General features: G+C 39.7%; 1 protein-coding gene across 5 annotated transcripts in view; it reads right to left on the bottom strand.

Annotated features, from left to right (window-relative positions):
* mmp23ba (matrix metallopeptidase 23ba) overlaps positions 1 to 18,503 on the bottom strand; it is a 30,719-nt gene extending 12,216 nt beyond the window's left edge. For 2 of the 5 annotated variants that reach the window (XM_058783892.1, XM_058783893.1), the window contains exons 1-6: positions 18,202 to 18,503; positions 9,476 to 9,615; positions 8,892 to 9,031; positions 7,830 to 7,997; positions 6,215 to 6,379; positions 5,968 to 6,078 (exon numbers count right to left, since the gene is read on the bottom strand). In XM_058783892.1, the coding sequence (XP_058639875.1) occupies positions 5,968 to 6,078; positions 6,215 to 6,379; positions 7,830 to 7,997; positions 8,892 to 9,031; positions 9,476 to 9,615; positions 18,202 to 18,327 (850 nt within the window). In that variant the 5' untranslated portion in view covers positions 18,328 to 18,503. The remainder of the gene's footprint in view (positions 1 to 5,967; positions 6,079 to 6,214; positions 6,380 to 7,829; positions 7,998 to 8,891; positions 9,032 to 9,475; positions 9,616 to 18,201) is intronic. The other 3 variants (XM_058783895.1, XM_058783894.1, XM_058783890.1) reach the window with 3 other exon arrangements.
* Between the last annotated feature and the right edge of the window lie 568 nt (positions 18,504 to 19,071).

Below are 19,071 nucleotides of genomic sequence, written 5' to 3'. Positions count from 1 at the left end.
GCTGTTTTCACTGTAGTGTGTTAGGCTGTATTTATCAGAGGTCAGAGGAAGCGTTCAGCCTCCTCGTGTGAAGACTGACGAGGGTAAAGACCAATTACTTTTCCTGCGCGACTTTAACCGAGCAACGACACCGAGCCACACACTTAAGTATAATTTTTCCCCCTTCCCTTACACACTCTCCTTTTCTATCCTCTTTCCTTCCACCTCTATCATGTGTTTCCAAACCATTCCGGTTCTCTCTCAACCACGCTCTTAACATCACACGCAGACGGCAACGTAATCCTGCTAACCTGCGCCTTATCTCTACCTCCTCCACTACACCTCTTTCTTTCTCTGTGGGTCTCTGGAATTGTCAGTCAGCTGTCAACAAAGCTGACTTCATTTCTGCTTTTTCTTTAAAATCCATGCTCAGCATCTTGGGCTTGACTGAGACCTGGATTCGTCCAGAAGACTCAGCAACCCCAGCTGCTCTCTCTAACAATTTCTCTTTCTCTCATACCCCACATCAAGTTGGCCGGGGTGGAGGCACTGGTCTGCTCATTTCTAACAATTGGAAATACTCAACCCGCTATCCCCTATGTAACTACAACTCATTTGAATCTCATGCCATTACTGTATCAGCTCCTATAAAACTCCAGATTGTGGTCATTTACCGTCCCTCTAGCCAAATTCTAGCCACCTTCCTAGAGGAGCTGGACGGGCTGCTGTCCTCTTTCGTGGAGGATGGCACTCCACTCTTAGTCTTTGGTGATTTCAACATTCACTCAGACAAGCCTTATGCTACAGCCTTCCATTTACTCCTAGCTTCATTTGATCTCAAACGCCTTACCACTACTAGCACGCACAAATCAGGCAACCAACTTGATTTAATTTACACACGCACTTGTACAGCAGATTACATTCTGGTACAACCGCTACATACCTCGGACCATTTCTTCATTACATTTACATTACACTTTGCTACTCCTGTGCCACCAACCCCCATACTGGTTACTTTTAGACAAAACCTACGTTCCCTTTCTCCCTCCCATCTCTCCTCTGTAGTATCCTCCTCTCTTCCATCACCCACCCATTTCTCATCTCTGGATGTGAATGCAGCTACTGAGACTTTATGCTCTACCTTAACCTCTTGTCTAGACGACATCTGCCCTCTCTCTTCTAGGCCAGCACGGGCTGCTCCTTCCAACCCCTGGTTATCCGAGGTTCTTCGTGAACATCGGACTACACTCAGAGCGGCAGAGAGAAAATGGCGCAAATCAAACGATCTGTCGGACCTCAGTAGGTACCAGTCTTTGCTCACATCCTTCTCTGCAGTGGCGGTATTAGGCATGGGCGAACCGGGCAGCCACCCGGGGCGGCATTTTTTCATGACACGTGGGGGGCGGCACAAGCACTTGAAAAAAATAAATAAATAAATAAAAAATCATCTGCGCCGCTAAGCCGTTTTCTATTCATATAACTGTGTGGGGATTTGCAAATTGGCGCCCCTGCTTGCTGAGAAGGTGCCGTGCACAGAAGCTGTGTGACTGTGCGTTCACACCAGACGCGACTTGCGCGAATAAATCGCGCTATTCGCGCATAGTTGGACGCTTGAACATTTTGAGTTTACTCTCTTCATTCGCGCCTGAAATTCGCTTCACAACAGACGCGAATTCGCGTCAAGGAGGGGCTTCTGCCAGGCGGCTCCTCTCATTACACTACACTGGTCCAATCACAAATAACTATTTTTTACTATACTATTGTGAGTGTATTTGCAATAGGATACAATTAGAATGAATGTACAAATGTTTGCCATAAGTAGCCTATTCTAGTCTTAACATAGAAATATTATTTTTATGTAACAAATAGGCTATAAATTATGATTTACTATGTTGTGCACAAAGTAACACACCAAGTAAGATCCTTTTTATTCCTGTTTCTATAAAAGTATGAAGATGTATCATACAGCTCCGGGTATCCACATACAGCGACGATGATTTTGATCCACTTAGTGGGCTAAAGTCACACCTTTACTTTCTTCCAAATAACGCACATTTCATTCATAATATTAAAACACAGGCCTATAATTTGCACGTTTTTGTTTTTTCTGAATTGTGTGAAATGGCTAATAAAAATAGGTAATACAAAACGATTATGTGGAGGTGAATTGGTTTAGTCTTGACTTCTGGTCGTGAGTGACAGTGTTGAGGGATGGGAAATCTGTTGATTGTCGAGTGCCAAATAAACACAGCGATGGAGAGAAAAAGGTCAAAGCCTGATTGTGAAACATTCTGATTGTACATATTTTTGCCACTTTTATGTATATAGAGTATATTTAAGTTCTGATAACTTATACTGTTTTGTGCAGAATTGTGTTTTTCAAATGTTCTGTTGAATGTTTTGTGCAATTGAGAAATATAAGCTTGTCTTACACTTATATTGTTATAGTAAAACATGGCTGTTTGTGCAAAATTTTGTGTTTTTTTTTTTTTTTTCTCGGATGGGTGGGGGGCGCTCAGAGGGGGTCTCGCCCAGAGAGTAATTCAATGTAGAACCGCTACTGCTTCTCTGCTAAAGTCCACACTGCCAAATCCTCACATTTCCACAACAAGATCGACAGCGCTCCAGACATGCATACTCTCTTCAGAACATTTAATTCCCTCCTCTGTCCCCCTCCACCTCCTCCCACCACTTCTATTACAGCTGATGACTTTGCCACTTTTTTTACAGACAAAACTAGATCGATCAGTGGTCAGTTCTCACCTCCACGCACACAGGACCCTCAACCTACCACATCCACTGCTAAAACTCCCATCTTCTCTTTCTGTCCCCTCACTGAAGCTGAAGTATCCAAGCTTCTCCTCTCCAACCATCCTACAACATGTCCTCTTGACCCAATCCCCTCACATCTTCTCCAAGCAATCTCACCAAAACTCATTTCTTTCGATAGCACTTGACTTCATCCTAAACTTAAAAAAAAAAAATCTTTCTCTTTACTTATTCCTTCCTTTGGTAGTTTGTACTTATTTGAACAATGCCTGAGACTTGGTGTTGCAAGCACTTGTCTGTCTGATTGCCTCTTCAAGATGAATCGCTTTATGTATTCCCCAATTGTAAGTCGCTTTGAATAAAAGCGTCTGCAAAATGACTAAATGTAAATGTCTTCCACTGCTGCTACCCAAACTGTGGTTCATAGAACGTCAGGAGCCATTCCTAGCAGAGGAGCTGCTGTAAGACTTCTGCCTGAACTGACCTTTCCGGCAACTAGAAAGCATTTTGATCTTGGGGTTTTCTAGTTTAGTTGCCAATCAGATTGTTTTCACTTGTGTTTTTCTCTATTTATGTTAAGCCTAGTCAATACGCTGGTGTTCAGTCTTGAGCCTTCCCTGTTTGTTAGCCAGCTTTTGTGAAAATTTAGTACTCTTTGTTGAATCTTTAAGCCATTTTTGTATCATTTAACTGAATACCACATTAAAGGCTTTCAAGATATGTTGAGTTCATACTTCATCCGTCTCTTAGTACTTCCCAGTAGTTCAGCGGTTGAGCACCACCCTGTCTGGAATATTAGGGTTTGATTCCCAGCTACAGCACTTGTCACAAAAACTCATTCCACACCATCTTTCTTTCGCTAGCTTGCTTGTCAAAAACATCAAAAGACATTTCACATATCTCAGCCTAGTAAACCATTTTAGACACACATTTTGCGGAGATTACCACACCATTATTTCCCAAAATTTAAAAATACATTTTGATACCCGTTTATTATTATGATTATACTCTACTTTAAAAAATGTTAAAACAACAAAATTATATGTGGTTAGTTGCATGAGAGCTTCTTCCATGGACAAAAAATCTCAGATTAGATTTGGCCAGAATAAGCTGCAATGAGGACCACACTTTATATTGTCTAGGTCTGGTAGGACTCATGATTTTTCTATACACTATTTTTTTTTTTTTCTCGGATGGGTGGGGGCGCTCAGAGGGGTCTCGCCCGAGAGTAATTCAATGTAGAACCGCTACTGCTTCTCTGCTAAAGTCCACACTGCCAAATCCTCACATTTCCACAACAAGATCGACAGCGCTCCAGACATGCATACTCTCTTCAGAACATTTAATTCCTCCTCTGTCCCCTCCACCTCCTCCCACCACTTCTATTACAGCTGATGACTTTGCCACTTTTTACAGACAAAACTAGATCGATCAGTGGTCAGTTCTCACCTCCACGCACACAGGACCCTCAACCTACCACATCCACTGCTAAAACTCCCATCTTCTCTTTCTGTCCCCTCACTGAAGCGGAAGTATCCAAGCTTCTCCTCTCCAACCATCCTACAACATGTCCTCTTGACCCAATCCCTCACATCTTCTCCAAGCAATCTCACCAAAACTCATTTCTTTCGATAGCACTTGCGGAGCCCCTAAAGGGACATTGGCAAAAAATAAAAAGATACCTATCGCGTGCGCACGAGATACTAACGCGTGCGCCGCGAGAACACTATCGGCGTGCGCACGAGATACTATCGGCGTGCGCACGAGATACTATCGGCGTGCGCACGAGATCTATCGCGTCGCAAGAGATACTATAGTTACAGTTTCCGGTTGCATCACTTCTGCCATCTTACACAGAAGAAAACAGAGCATGCATGTGCATGAATTAGCCTAATTGAGATCTATTTTGGCCAAAATAGATCTCAATTAGGCTAATTCATGCACATGCATGCTCTTGTTTTCTTCTGTGTAAGATGGCAGAAGTGATGCAACCGAAACTGTAACTATAGTATCTCTGCGCACGATAGTATCTCGTGCGCGCGCGTTAGTATCTCGTGCGCGCGCGTTAGTATCTCGTGCGCGCGCGTTAGTATCTCGTGCGCGCGCGTTAGTATCTCGTCTTGCGATAAATATCTTTATTTTTGCCAATGTCCCTTTAGGGGCTCCGTACACTTGACTTCATCCTAAACTTAAAAAAAAAAAAAAAAATCTTTCTCTTTACTTATTCCTTCCTTTGGTAGTTTGTACTTATTTGAACAATGCCTGAGACTTGGTGTTGCAAGCACTTCGTCTGTCTGATTGCCTCTTCAAGATGAATCGCTTTATGTATTCCCCAATTGTAAGTCGCTTTGGATAAAAGCGTCTGCAAAATGACTAAATGTAAATGTCTTCCACTGCTGCTACCCAAACTGTGGTTCATAGAACGTCAGGAGCCATTCCTAGCAGAGGAGCTGCTGTAAGACTTCTGCCTGAACTGACCTTTCCGGCAACTAGAAAGCATTTTGATCTTGGGGTTTTCTAGTTTAGTTGCCAATCAGATTGTTTTCACTTGTGTTTTTCTCTATTTATGTTAAGCCTAGTCAATACGCTGGTGTTCAGTCTTGAGCCTTCCCTGTTTGTTAGCCAGCTTTTGTGAAAATTTAGTACTCTTTGTTGAATCTTTAAGCCATTTTTGTATCATTTAACTGAATACCACATTAAAGGCTTTCAAGATATGTTGAGTTCATACTTCATCCGTCTCTTAGTACTTCCCAGTAGTTCAGCGGTTGAGCACCACCCTGTCTGGAATATTAGGGTTTGATTCCCAGCTACAGCACTTGTCACAAAAACTCATTCCACACCATCTTTCTTTCGCTAGCTTGCTTGTCAAAAACATCAAAAGACATTTCACATATCTCAGCCTAGTAAACCATTTTAGACACACATTTTGCGGAGATTACCACACCATTATTTCCCAAAATTTAAAAATACATTTTTGATACCCGTTTATTATTATGATTATACTCTACTTTAAAAAATGTTAAAACAACAAAATTATATGTGGTTAGTTGCATGAGAGCTTCTTCCATGGACAAAAAAATCTCAGATTAGATTTGGCCAGAATAAGCTGCAATGAGGACCACACTTTATATTGTCTAGGTCTGGTAGGACTCATGATTTTTCTATACACTATTTTTTTTTTTTTTGGTGATTCCTGGTCTGAAATAACAGGCCTCTTACCATAACAGAAGTCACAGCTGGAGGGACAGTGTTTCTGCATGAGTATCCTCTTGCTGTCACAATAACCCTTCCTTGCCCAAGCAGGACAGATAAATAATCGATCTAAACACCCTGCAGTGGTATGGACAGGAAAACAGGAAATAAGAAGGTGTCAGGTGTCAATTGTAGAAATGCAACAGTATGACACAAGTATTCCAGTTTGTATAGTTATTTTTTGATGTTTTTTTTGTGCTAATGAGTAAAATACCATAGAGTCGATGTAATCCCCAAACCTCATCTTGAGTGATGAGTTTGCGGCCTGTCAATGTGGCGTTGAGGTGCATTAAAGCCTTGCGATTCTGGGAATGCATCAAACCCAGTACATGACCGATCTCATGAGCCGCCACGTGAACTAGATCTGTCAGCCACACTCCTGAATACAACAACAATCACAGACACAAACACGTACAGGTCAAATCTGCTTCCTATTTTTAACCCCTAAAAATACAGCTGCTGAATACCACTAAACAAAGCAACATACAGTTTACTAGAGGTTCTAATAAAATGTTAATTGCTGCAGTCTTTTTTTTTTTTTTTAAAGAAAAAAATGTAACTAATTTTAAGGATTTTTTTTCATTGTTTGAATGAATGATTCAACGACTCACTCAAAAAGACTTCACTTGTTTCAGTACTGGATGAATCAGCATTTTTGAATGAATCACTTGAATGAATGATTCAATGATAATTACATTTGTAACAGTCACTTGTCGCCACCTACTGGTGTAACAATATAATCAATACAATCTTTATTTGACACGTTGTTCCTTTCAAAAGGTGATTTAATCTGTTTTGATCACTACCATAGACATCAGTGTTTATATCTGTTTTTAATCTTTATTGAACTTCTTTAATCATTTGAATTTTGTACAAACTGTTTCATGCCTATACAGAAAATTGCTCTTTTTGGGGCCATTGGCAGCAGAAACGCAGATTTGAATGTTCTAGTGTGATTGTCCTTGTTAAAGCTTTAATTAAAAAGACAATTGTGAAGGCTCTTGTTTACAGTCAGAACTAGGGTTGGGTATCGTTTGAATTTGATCAACTTCTGCTTATCGATTCTTGTTCTTATAGATTCCCAGTTCCGATTCCAATGTGGTAAAAAAATGAAGTCAAACATTTAGATATCAAACATGTTTATTCTGTCTCTTTTTGCAAAACATTTAATTGCTGCTGAATACCACAAACAAAAATCAGCCAGCTACATAAAAACTGGACTTGATTAAGAGCTGTTTGTGTGAAAAGTAGTGCTGCACGATTCTGGATAAACTGAGACTTCTTTTTTTAATGGATGTTGTGATTCTCTCACAATTCTGAAGAAAAAACATTAGACAACTAAACAAAATCTCATGGAATGTATGAATGTAATGATTCAACAACTCACTCAAGATTTACTTGTTTCATTACTGGATGAATCAGTGTTTTTGAATGAATCTCTTGAATGAATGATTCAAAGACAAAAACATTTTTAACAGCCCCTTTTCGCCACCTAAAAAAAGATGCGCACACAGGAATTGATAGGCGGAATTTAATTTTTAATTTTACAACAAGTATCCGATTCCTGACCTTAAGTATCCGATCCTGGAATTGGAATTGATTTTCGATTCCCAAACCTAGTTAGAACTAATAATAAGTAGGGGTTTTGATATGTTCTGTCTGGTCTATTTTATGGTGTCTGTATATTTATTTTGGCGTAATGAACATTTCTTAAAATTGTGACACCCAGGAAGCTTTCTGGATCATTTCTACAGCATGGTAGTAAGGCAAGTAAACAATCAGATTCCAGTTTTCTCAATTTTCACCCAATGGGGGAAAAAAACACGTGCCTTTATTCCAGCTGAAGCGCATGTTTCCCAGAATCCAGTACTCGTCATCATCAAAGTGGATCTCTCCGGTCTGAGGAAAGAAGGCGTGGGCCAGTTCTCCGGTGATGCCGTCGAAACAGTGGTGCAGGTAGGACTGCAGACAGTCGGTGTGGTTTCCAGAGTAGAAGCCTGATGAAAGTCAACCAACCAATATGATTCTTGAATAGTACATCCTCTCCTATACGCATTATACCAAAGACGATATATCCCTTTTTGTATGTTTCCATGTCTATAGTACAACTCAGAATCAGTCCCATTTATCTTAATTTAACAGACTCAAACACAACTTCCAGCAAGTACGAACCGTTCACCACCAGTCACTGGGGCGGATCTTCTGAACCTGGCAGTGATCAATGAGAATCATGTCAATCTAGAGCTAGCTAGAGGTGCTAACTCGCTGCTTAACTAACCACAGTATGATACATTGTTGAAGAAACTAACTAGCAATTTAGCCATTTCCCAAAAATGCAGGAACTTTGTCACGCATTCGTCGTTCGAACCACCTTGGTCATTAATGATGCCAAGCTGGTGGTGGAGTGATAACTTCACTTAATCAAATTAATCGAAGAATCGCGTTTTTGTTCTCTGTTATCTTGCTGGTACACACATACGCGCACTTCAAAAACAGTGCTTTAATTCTCTTAAGAAACTAAAAGATGTAGAATGAAATTGTATACGTATGGAATGAAAGATTTGATTGAACTACATGTTAGCTTGCTTATTTTGCTCAAGTGCATGATCTCCACATGTCATAGTAACAACAAACTGTGCTTCTAACCACAGGTCGAGAGATGTAGTTCCAACCATACAACTTTGCGGTGGTGTTTGCAAATGTTCACTAAAACTTTAGATTTAGGAAACACCAAATCCTTGAACTATGTCGTTAATGATGGAAGTTGTGACCATAGTTGGCAAATTATGGCGAAACACAAAACCACCAACTTACCTCTTTCTGTGTTACTTTGTCACTTCAAATTCCTCTGTACTGCAACAAACAAACAAACAAAAATGTATTTAATGTACCGATTTTGATGTCGGCCTCTTGATCAGATGGGACCTCACGAAAACTGAAGGGCGAGACATCGCTCCACATAGAGAAGGCCTTGGCCATGCCTCTCCTTGTGTCACTGGCATTCAAAAGATTCCTTGGAAATGACAGCAGTCTGCATGAAAACACAAAGCGCCCATTAAAATGTGGACAAGTAATCAAAAAAATGTAAATTTATTCACTGAGGATAGATGACTCTGCCATCATCTACTCATGTTGTTCCAAACTTGTATGACTTACTTCCTGCCATGAAACACAAAAGAATTTCTAAAATAAGTTTTATACCAGATCAAACTTTGACAGACCAGGATATGCAAGACCCCAATGAAAAATTAATGGCATAAATATACTGTATGACCAGAGGGAAACAAATTCTGTACTCATTGTCCTTTGGATACACGCTTTTGAACTCCTAGAGCTTCTAAACATGGGTAAATATGGGAAAAATGTAAATAGGTTATGAAATATCAACAAAACAGAAGCAATGCGGGACTTCACAAGTTTCAAACAGAGGGCTGTGATATCAGACGAATGCACAAAAACATAAAAGGATTCTTACTTGTAAGTCAGCTTGAATTTGTCCCACTTTAGTTTCTCTGGAGTGAGCGTGTAGCGTTTGTTTCTGGAAAGTTGAAGCACATGGGAGCGGGCGTCTTTATGAATTCCAATGATTAAAACACCAGACATGAGAGCTTCTTCCTTGGACAAAAAAATCTCAGATTAGATTAGATTGATCTGTGAGCAGGATTTTCCATGTAGGTCTGTGCCACGCTTGCTCCAACAAGAGCGATAAGTCCACTTGTGAGGTGCTTTAAAGTGTAATTTGCTCTAATAAATGGCTTGTTGAGCCAGGAACACATCTTGTATTGATTAGTCAGGAGTAAAATGACAAAGTTCAGTTCAGTTATTAAGTCAGACTTGTTGGATTGCTCTTCTCATCTTTCAGCCAGACTGCTCCTCTGTCTGATGTAAGACAATTATTTCATGCTCTTTACAGAACAGTGCATGCAAAGCACTGCAGTACATTTACATTAAATTACAGTAGCATATCAATTCACTAATGAGTGATAAATAAGTGGTAAATATTACAAATTCTTAGTCTAAAACTCCAAACTTGCTATTGTGTTTTCACATTTCTTTTCATACTTGTTTCAAAATTCAAGATAATTGTCTTATATAATAAGAACTAGGGGTGTCCCCGACTAAGGATTTTCATAGTCGAATCGGAATTTTCAAATCATGCCGATAGTCGACTGATAGTCGAATCATATTACTCTTAACAGTTCAGACTAATTAAATTGAGTGAAAGTAATGAACGCCTATAAGCTTCAGCTATCTAAATAGCATGCAAATTCAGCCACCTTGTGTGTTTATATATATATATATATATATATATATATATATATATATATACAGCAGCTTCGAAAAAGGCATATTTTACTTGGTTTTTTTAAAATGTTTTTTTCTGTGGTATTAAACTTCTCATATGCCACTGTTATTAGTAATGTAATTTCTAATGCCAACTGCCAAATATGACACTTACAAATTAATACAATTTATGAACGCACATAGAAAAGAGAGAAGGGCTGTACCGGGGCTAAGCAAGTTTTTGATGGGGCTATAAAAAAAAACTTTAATCTATAGGGGTGGTTGGATTTATTCACGCAGGTTAATATTTATTTAAAGCTTCTTTCTTTTAAGATTCTTATTTACAGCATTATCATAATAGGCTGTATATTAACTTATTGGGAGAAAACCAGTAGTTCGATGTGAAATCAGACACTGAGCACCCCTGTATAGCCAAAATGGCATGATCATAACACCCCGCGAATATTCGACTGTGAGATCGAATCAGGCTCCTCGAATCGAAGCATCGAATGGTCGACTAGTTAACAATATTTAAAATCAGATGCTGTCAGACTGTGAGTGCAGTGGCTCTCGCTGATAGTCATGATGAGGTATAGTTGAATCACAGCGTTATTATAGTAAATCAAAGAAGAAAGAAGGACTCCTAAGAGGCTTTTAAGAGATTTACACATCGTGTTCTTATAAGACTACAGTTGAAACACACAGATTTGCTCTAACCACACATAACCTTTTTATTATCTGTGTGATTTTTCTTGTGAAAGAATTTGACCTGGTGTTACTGAGTTGAAAACTACATTTTTGGTCAGAGTGTGTAACCACAGCCCACACATTCACAGCAAACACATGCTATCAGCTTGCTGAAGTACTCAACTACATGAGTGGTCATTCTAGAAGGATGTATTTTAAAAAAAATGATGCATGCAAGATCAAGATTTTTGGTCAGTTTAGCAGCAAATGAGACTGTAAGTGTATGTCCACTAAAGGACTGTCAACTATATGAAGGTCTCAAAGCTAACAGTTTTGATTTCATAAGAATGTGCACTGTAATGAATTGGCAGGAAGATGTAAGTCTATTGGGGAAAAAAAAAAAAAACGCCTCATTTTATATTGTAATCCCAGAAGGTATTTGGCCTGAATTTGAACTCAGACGTTGATGTTGAGAGCACTCTCTGGGTTTCATAAAGCTGTCCAAATTTTTTCACTTCACTGGTAATCTGACCTTAAACTAGTGTCTGAAACAGACACATTAAGCAGACATTCACAGACACATACACAAACACAGCAGAGAGCCAAGGAGTCTCTGGGTTAGAAATCGACAGTGTTTGCATAAAGCTTGGCTTCACTCAGAGCATACAGTCTTCCAAACCGGACGACTGCATGGACTAACATGGAGGATTTTCTATACGTGCTGTAAAGTCCTTTGCTGCCTTTTATCTCAGTCTTCTGGAAAAGGGTCAAGTGTCGATAGAGCGCCCGAGTCTGCGTGTTTTAAAAGGTAAAAAGCTAGCAGACGCCACTTGCAAACGCTGATAGGAGCAGTAAAGTTAAGATAGTTATAACTAGAGGAGATGGAGACTATTTTGGTCCGACAGGGCAGAGGGGACATTCCTGAACTGATTCGCTTTCAGAGCAGTCTCTTAGGCCTGCCTTTATATCACATGCATTTACAAGCAGACGTGGTTTTTTAAGCTGCACTCTTGGCAAGCAAGACTTCCATTCTTTTCCAGTGGAAAATAATTGAAAATGGAAAAACGTATTTTAGGTCCAAGATACATTGACCGAGTGGAACTCACAAATGACAGTGTTTTGGGGCGATCAGCTTGCCGCCTAGTTTAATCATACAATATGTGTTCCGCTACCCTCGAGCTTGTGATGTAAAGGAGTTTGAGACTTGAGTCGGGTCTCTTTGCAGGTTGGTGCAGCTACACGCCAAAGCAGACGCTCGCAGGACTGTCTAAAGATTTATTCAGAGATCCCCAGAAGCCCATGAACCAAGAAGAAACACAATGGGACATGAGTGCGTTTCAAGAAACATGTGAAGCTAATACATGGGTGACTTATCCAGAATACATGAGTATTACTGCTCAGTATTATTGTAATAACAATACAAGCCTTCATAAACCGTACGTCCTTCTCTTAGAGAGTGCAAATTCTTAGAATGCCATTTTAAAGGCATCACTAAAAATATCAAATACGTCTTTAGCAGGACATGATTTGGAGCCACATTATTTGCCCAACTCTGAGGTTTGGTGTTGGTTGCCAATGTCAATGTCAACTGGAATTCATGCGGCTTTCTGCAGCTGGCACATGGAGCCTCCCAGGACTCTTTGCTGTGTGCATTCCAGTCACTCGCAGCTGGTACTTCACTGGGTTTCCGAGACAAAAGAAGGTGGAGGTTTAGTCCCAAGCGGCCGCAGGATCAGAGATAAGCCAGCAGGTGCGTTTCCACAGAGCTCTGGGCACGTATTCCTAAAGAATCCTCTCAGAGAGCTCCTAATTTAGCTTAACTATTTCTAACTAGGTGTCTTAGCTTGAAAGTGATTCAGGACCAATCTGAGAGCAACTCTGAGCGAGGAAAAGACCAAAAGAATTATCTCAGTGAGGAGGCGGGGCTGACCCCGTTGCTAGCGGTCTTTTGAAGAATGTGACTGGTTAGTTGTCCAAGAAGGAAATAAAAGAGCGCTTTTAAGAGTAGGGCCTATTAAACCTTCACTTTGAAATTACAGGCGTAATTTTTCCTGTTTTACCGTACTCTTTCACACTCACTCACACACATATTGCCAAATATGTTAATGTAGTTAATGTAGTGATTACGTCCATTTCTGGCGCTATGGCATTTCTGCGCGGTGTCAGCGTGTCACAAACATGATCCCTGCACGGTCTAATGTGTAGCGTCTTATTAACTCACTGTCATGCATTGTATGCAACACATTTCTTCTCCCTCTTCATGTTTCATTCATTTTCTCCGCTGCTAAAGAGACTCTTAAAAGTCCTCGTCCGTACTCCTAACAATTTTGGACCTTAAAACCTCTTTTAAGGGTGAAGATGCTTTCTGAACTACTTTTTTCTTTACTAGGATCTTTTCTTTCATTTTATAAGGAAACACCCACATTTCTAAGAACTTTCTTAGAATTTTGTTTCTTGGAGCAAATCTTAGCACTAACATTTTTTTAATGAATATGGGCCCTGGTCTACTGTTAAACCTTCAGTCCAACTGGAATATGTATGATTGCAAGAATCTGCTAATTTCCTCATTTAGCCTTTCAGCTTCTCTGTTCGACTGGTGATAACACCTTGAAGTAAGGCAAAGATTGGTATTTAAAGTCTAGTACACTGGGAACTTAATGGTTTTTGTAGAATAATGCTATAGAGAATCGGTCTGTGGTGGCAAAGAGAGCAGAGACTTGTTAAATGTTGACTACTGACCAACATTTTTCGGTAACACTTTAGAATAATGGTCCGTTGTTAACAAGTAACTATGCAGGGAGTAATAGGTAGTACTACATTAACACTTCACTTAATACTATTAACTCATAGAGAGGCAAGATTAACTAAGCAGTAAGTAATAACAATTTTAGGACAAAGGTAGTTCCTTATTAGATATTTGACACTTATTAAATAAAAATCTCCTCATTGAGAACTACTTGTGAACTATGACCAATTAATAAAGAATAACCAATTAATTACTAATCACAACAGTAACGTCTTAAAAGTGAACAATTGGGTTCTTTGTGGAAACTAATTTATGAATATGATTTCCCCCAAATAAATCAGCTACAGTTGTGACTTCTACTCTTACCAAAGGATGGATGTACTGTGCTTATTTCAGTCAAAAACAGAGAATAATAATAAAAATAATTCATTTAAAAATGTTAATAATTAGGAAGTGATTGAATTAGTTAACAATAATGAGCTGTAGTTTGTGTCAGTTCAGTACGCCTCCGACTCCAAAAGACCTACCTTTAGTGACAGTAGGCTGGGAGGACTTTTCTTGAATATAAATAATAATGTTCTCTTGACAAAAGCAATTCTCATCCTTAATGAAGCATGGACTGCATTTATATTGTGTTAAGCACAAAACAGCATATTCCAGATTACAGTGTCTGGTAAAATATCACTAGTGCCTCACACATTGTGTGTCAGATTTAAATATGTTAAATAACTTATTAAATTACTTAGTAATTACTGAGTGTTTAAGGTGTTTTTCACTTTAAAATAATGGTCCAGATCACTAGTAGTTCCTGCATAGTTACTTGTTAACAACGGACCATTATTCTAAAGTGTTACCCATTTTTCCTATAAATGGTCTCTAATGATCAGTGTTGGGGGTAACGCATTACAAGTAACACAAGTTACATAATCAGATTACTTTTTTAAAGTAACAAGTAAAGAAACGCATTGCTTTTAGATTTACAGCAAAATATCAGAGTTACTTTTTCAAATAAGTAATGCCAGTTACTTTGTTTTCCCATTTATTCACTGACAGCTCTCCTGTCTCTGTGTGGAGAAACTGGGAGTAAGTGCAGAGACAGAGGCACGTCCTTCAGCCTAAGGTTTATTCATCTCACTTTTGGTGTGAAAGGGCCTTTCGAGTTGTCAAAAAATATAACTTTTGGGTTTTTTGTTTTTAAAACATAAAAAAGCAAGCCCAGCCCAGGTGACAAAAAGTAATGCAAAAGTAACGTAATGCATTACTTGCCATAAAAAGTAACTACGTAACGTAGTTAGTTCCTTTTTTATGGAGTAATGCATTGTTGTAAGGCATTACTTTTAAAAGATCCGCATGACCCTGAGGACAGTTCTCAGGTGTGGGATCAGAGGATGGATACAGATAACTTTGCAAAATACATGGCATCAAATCTTTGAATCATACAGTATTCAAGCACTTTTTGTTTGAAGCAGTAAGTAGCAAGTAAACCAGATGAGGATGAATGTGAAGAAAGTGGATTAAAGGTAATTTAGCATACACTGAATACAGGGATAATGCTGCCAAGCAACCTTTTCCTGGGCAATGACCTGGAAAGAGTCTCTGATCGTTGTGTTTTTTTAGAATTGCAGGTCATTTTCTCCACATGCAGGATATCAGGATATAGGCCTATACAACTAATCATATCCATGTCATGTTGTTAGGTTCAGGAACAGAAAATGGATAAATCTGTAGGTAGCAGCTTGATCCAAGTGTCTTGAGGTTTGGCTGCTTTCCTCTTCATATGTTTGGTACTCTCGAAGACTCTTTTCTTTGTTTCCACTTTGACAAGACACTGTGGCCTACATTCAGTCTCCAGCTCCTTCCAGGCTCGCAAGAATCACGGTTCAAGGTGCTTTTAACGGACGAGGAACCATGTTTGACTGGCTGACCTCAGCACAAACAATCAATCAAGTGATCTGTTCGAACAAACACGTGATACACAAGAGAGCGACGTGCTGCAGACAAGCCCAACCTACAAAACATTATTTAATGCTGTAATTAATTGTTAAAGCCTTTCCTAATCCAAAATGCGATACTTCAGAGCCTAATCGATGGTCATGCTCCCTCCACGGCAAAGACACACTTCAAAAAAATCTTCCCAGCTACTTTTGTGATGACCGAATGATCAGACACTTTCCAAAACGGATGTTCATATTGTTCATACAAATCAAAAGAGCTACTCTAATCTATTCTTTCACTGCGTCTGACAGCTTTCTCAACTGTTGGCCACGAGTAGATTTAACGCTCGGTCATGAGCTGCCAATGCTGACTGTAAATTATGTAACACTGCTAGATCCAAAAAAGTCTTCTGTGAAATAGAAAGGTCTGAGATGTGGACTGGATATGTTTGTAGTGTAGTAATATGCCAAAGCAAATAGCTAAACATCCCAAACGAAACCGTCAACACTTCCATAAACCAGTCAGACTGAAAAACCTTGGACAACATGTAATGCAAGGGTTAAAATCCTAGAGACAGTCGAGGGGTCAGTAACACACGGATGGGTAAACTGTCTCGACACAAGTAAAGTCATACTATCCTTGCCAATACACATATTTCAGCCTTGTCCCCAAGGATGGACAAAAGATTATATAACTACTACAGATGGAGCATATATGGTTCAGTACCTTCCATCTACATTCAGTAATGCACAAGAAGTGCCAATACTGCATCTTGAAAGGACCGTGAGATCTATCTTGGATTGTATCTGGGCTATTTAGACTTAATAAAGTCACTTGAAGAGCACTGTCCCGTGACAAAAAGTTTAACAGGACAGGACATTTAGAAGGATTTGTAACCTTGTAACCAGTAACATTTATTTACGCCACAGCTGTAAACCGTGATTGGCTCATGGGTTAGGGTTTGTTTTAGGTTAGTTAGTTAGTTAGTTAACAGCTGTTTTGACATCCATTCAAATGTAGATGTGTAGGCTATTCCCGTTAAATATTTTTTTGCAAACAATATATCAAGCACTAAAATTTCATTTGAAAAGTCACTTACAGTACATCCGAGTGATTATTGAAAAAGAAAAATAGGTGGGTACTTGGTTCTATGCATCAGTTGTTGATTGGATGTTGAGATGGCGGCGTGGCATTCAAAAGTGAGGTTTAAAGGAACAGTTCACCCAAAAATAAAACTTTCTTCATCAGGTTTGTAGAAATGTGTCTCTGCATCAGTGTCTCAGCAATGGATGCTCTGCAGTGAATGGGTGCCGTCAGAATGAGAGTCCAAACAGCTGATGAAAACATCACAATAATCCACAAGTAGGAGGAAGCGTTATTATGGGTTATGAACTGGTATTTTAGGCAGAAGCAACGGTTTGAAGTTAAAAACCTACTGATGGATTTGTTTCTTACAAACTCGCAGCTTTTTGCTTCACGAGACTCTCATTCTGACGGCACCCGTTCACTGCAGATAATCAACTGGTGAGCAAGTGATGCTAAATTTCTCCAAATCCATTTTGATGAAGAAACAAACTCATCCTCATCTATTAAGTGCGCTAAATGAATGCAGAAGTCCTGCAAACGTCACCAGAGAGATGTTGTAGTCGGTTAAACATCCAGTTAAGATATGAAACATTTTGAAGTCAAAACATTAAAAAAAGTGAAACATGCACAGATGAATTGTTCACAGTAAGATCTCCAACATGCATGTAGTTTTTATTTCATGGTGTTCACGGCTCATGATTTGGGAGTGCCCATACTTCCAGGACTACATGTGCCTCCAAGCACCCTGCCTAGTGATGAATGGGAAGCTCTCTCCAGGCATTACAGTCCTCCTCGCAGGTGGTAGCCTATTAGAGGGGGGGAGGGGGGAGGGGGGATGCACTCAATCTAGGGAGCGTTTTATAGGACAAGACTTTGGAGAAGCCTGTGAGTGGAAAATGAGTTGTTCTGTTTCTTGGAAGAGAAAGGAGATCAACAGTATATTTTAAATATTGTGTAAGCGTTACGCTAGTATGGATCAGTCAAAGTGAAGAAGCCTAAAAGCCACAAAACACCAAAATGCATTGTTTGGAATTGCCAAAGGCGCATCCTCGAAAGTTTCAGAGTGTAAAAGTAGAAGAGAAACACACACAAAGAAAAGAAAGCCCAGCACAAAACGCGTGCACATACGAATGGAAATGCAGAAGAATGTCATTGCTGCTGTCAGAAAGACGTCGCGCGTCCCTGCGTCGCGTCTCGCCACGAGCACTGCGTTTTAAGACCGACGCGTCAAGTTAAAAGCAGCTCGCCGCGTCTCGGATCCCCTGCGTTGCGTTCTGTCCCGTTCCCCTGCGCTTCTTTCTTTCTTTTTTTGGGACGACCGCTTAAGACGTGTAGTTTTATAACTCGAGGGTTTCAATGGATCCTGCGTGACGCCTTTGAGCCGCTTTGACGCGTGTCTAGAGTTATGCAAGGAAAAAGAGCGCTTCTGAAATGATCGTCCTGATGAAAATCTAATAGCATACCTCAAGTCTCCAGACAGGCAAAGCCGTGACTTCATGCATCAAGAGCCCAAACCCCGCCGCCGCGAGCAGAAGCAGTGCTGCGAAGTATTCTTCTTTCCGCAGACTGCCATAAACTTCACGCACCATCTTTGCGACGTCGCCGTCCAAATGATTTCCCCTAGCAAAGACGTGTCAGACCTCCTCAGCATTCATTTCCCGCGGGTGACTGGGCTTGCCATTGGGTTCCTGCAGCTCTGAGAGCGGTCAGTGCGCCAGACTGCAGCTCAGCTGAAGCACACATTGTAATGCAATCAATGCAGCTTTTACCACACTTGCTGTTTCATTGTCATTTTTGGAGGATTAATCATCTTTCAAAAGACATCTGCTTTTGATTCGGCCTCCTGAATGCATCATGCTTGCAAAAGTAGCCCAAATATCCCTTTTTGAACATCCAGGTTACTTTGGAAATGTAATAGGTTACAGATTACAAGTTACCCTATCTAAAATGTAAGAAGTAGTGTAACTATTTCAATTACTTTATTAAAGTAATGTAACTGATTGCATTTGATTACTTTTCTGAATATCTAATGTTTTCAACTGTAAATACGCTCAACACTGACTACTGTCAGACGTCCAGAATCCTTCATCAACTGAAATAAGATTATTATAATTTGAGCACAGCCACCGCAAAATACTACTTTGAGATCATTCTGAGGTTAAATACAGATTTAAAACCATACGAAATTGTTTAGTAGCTGTGATACTGTTATGAAATCAAATCTTTGGGAATTTTTTTTTTATCTTAAATAATAAATATACATAAACCCAAATAGGAAATAAAACAGTTATCGAATAAGCATGTGTCCTAAACTCCTGAAACACTGGCGTCTC

The sequence above is a fragment of the Onychostoma macrolepis genome, chromosome 08, assembly GCF_012432095.1.
Source record: "Onychostoma macrolepis isolate SWU-2019 chromosome 08, ASM1243209v1, whole genome shotgun sequence".
Taxonomy (NCBI): Eukaryota; Metazoa; Chordata; class Actinopteri; order Cypriniformes; family Cyprinidae; genus Onychostoma; species Onychostoma macrolepis.
The sequence above is the reverse complement of the archived record's forward strand: the minus strand, read 5'-3'. Positions and strand labels throughout refer to the sequence as shown.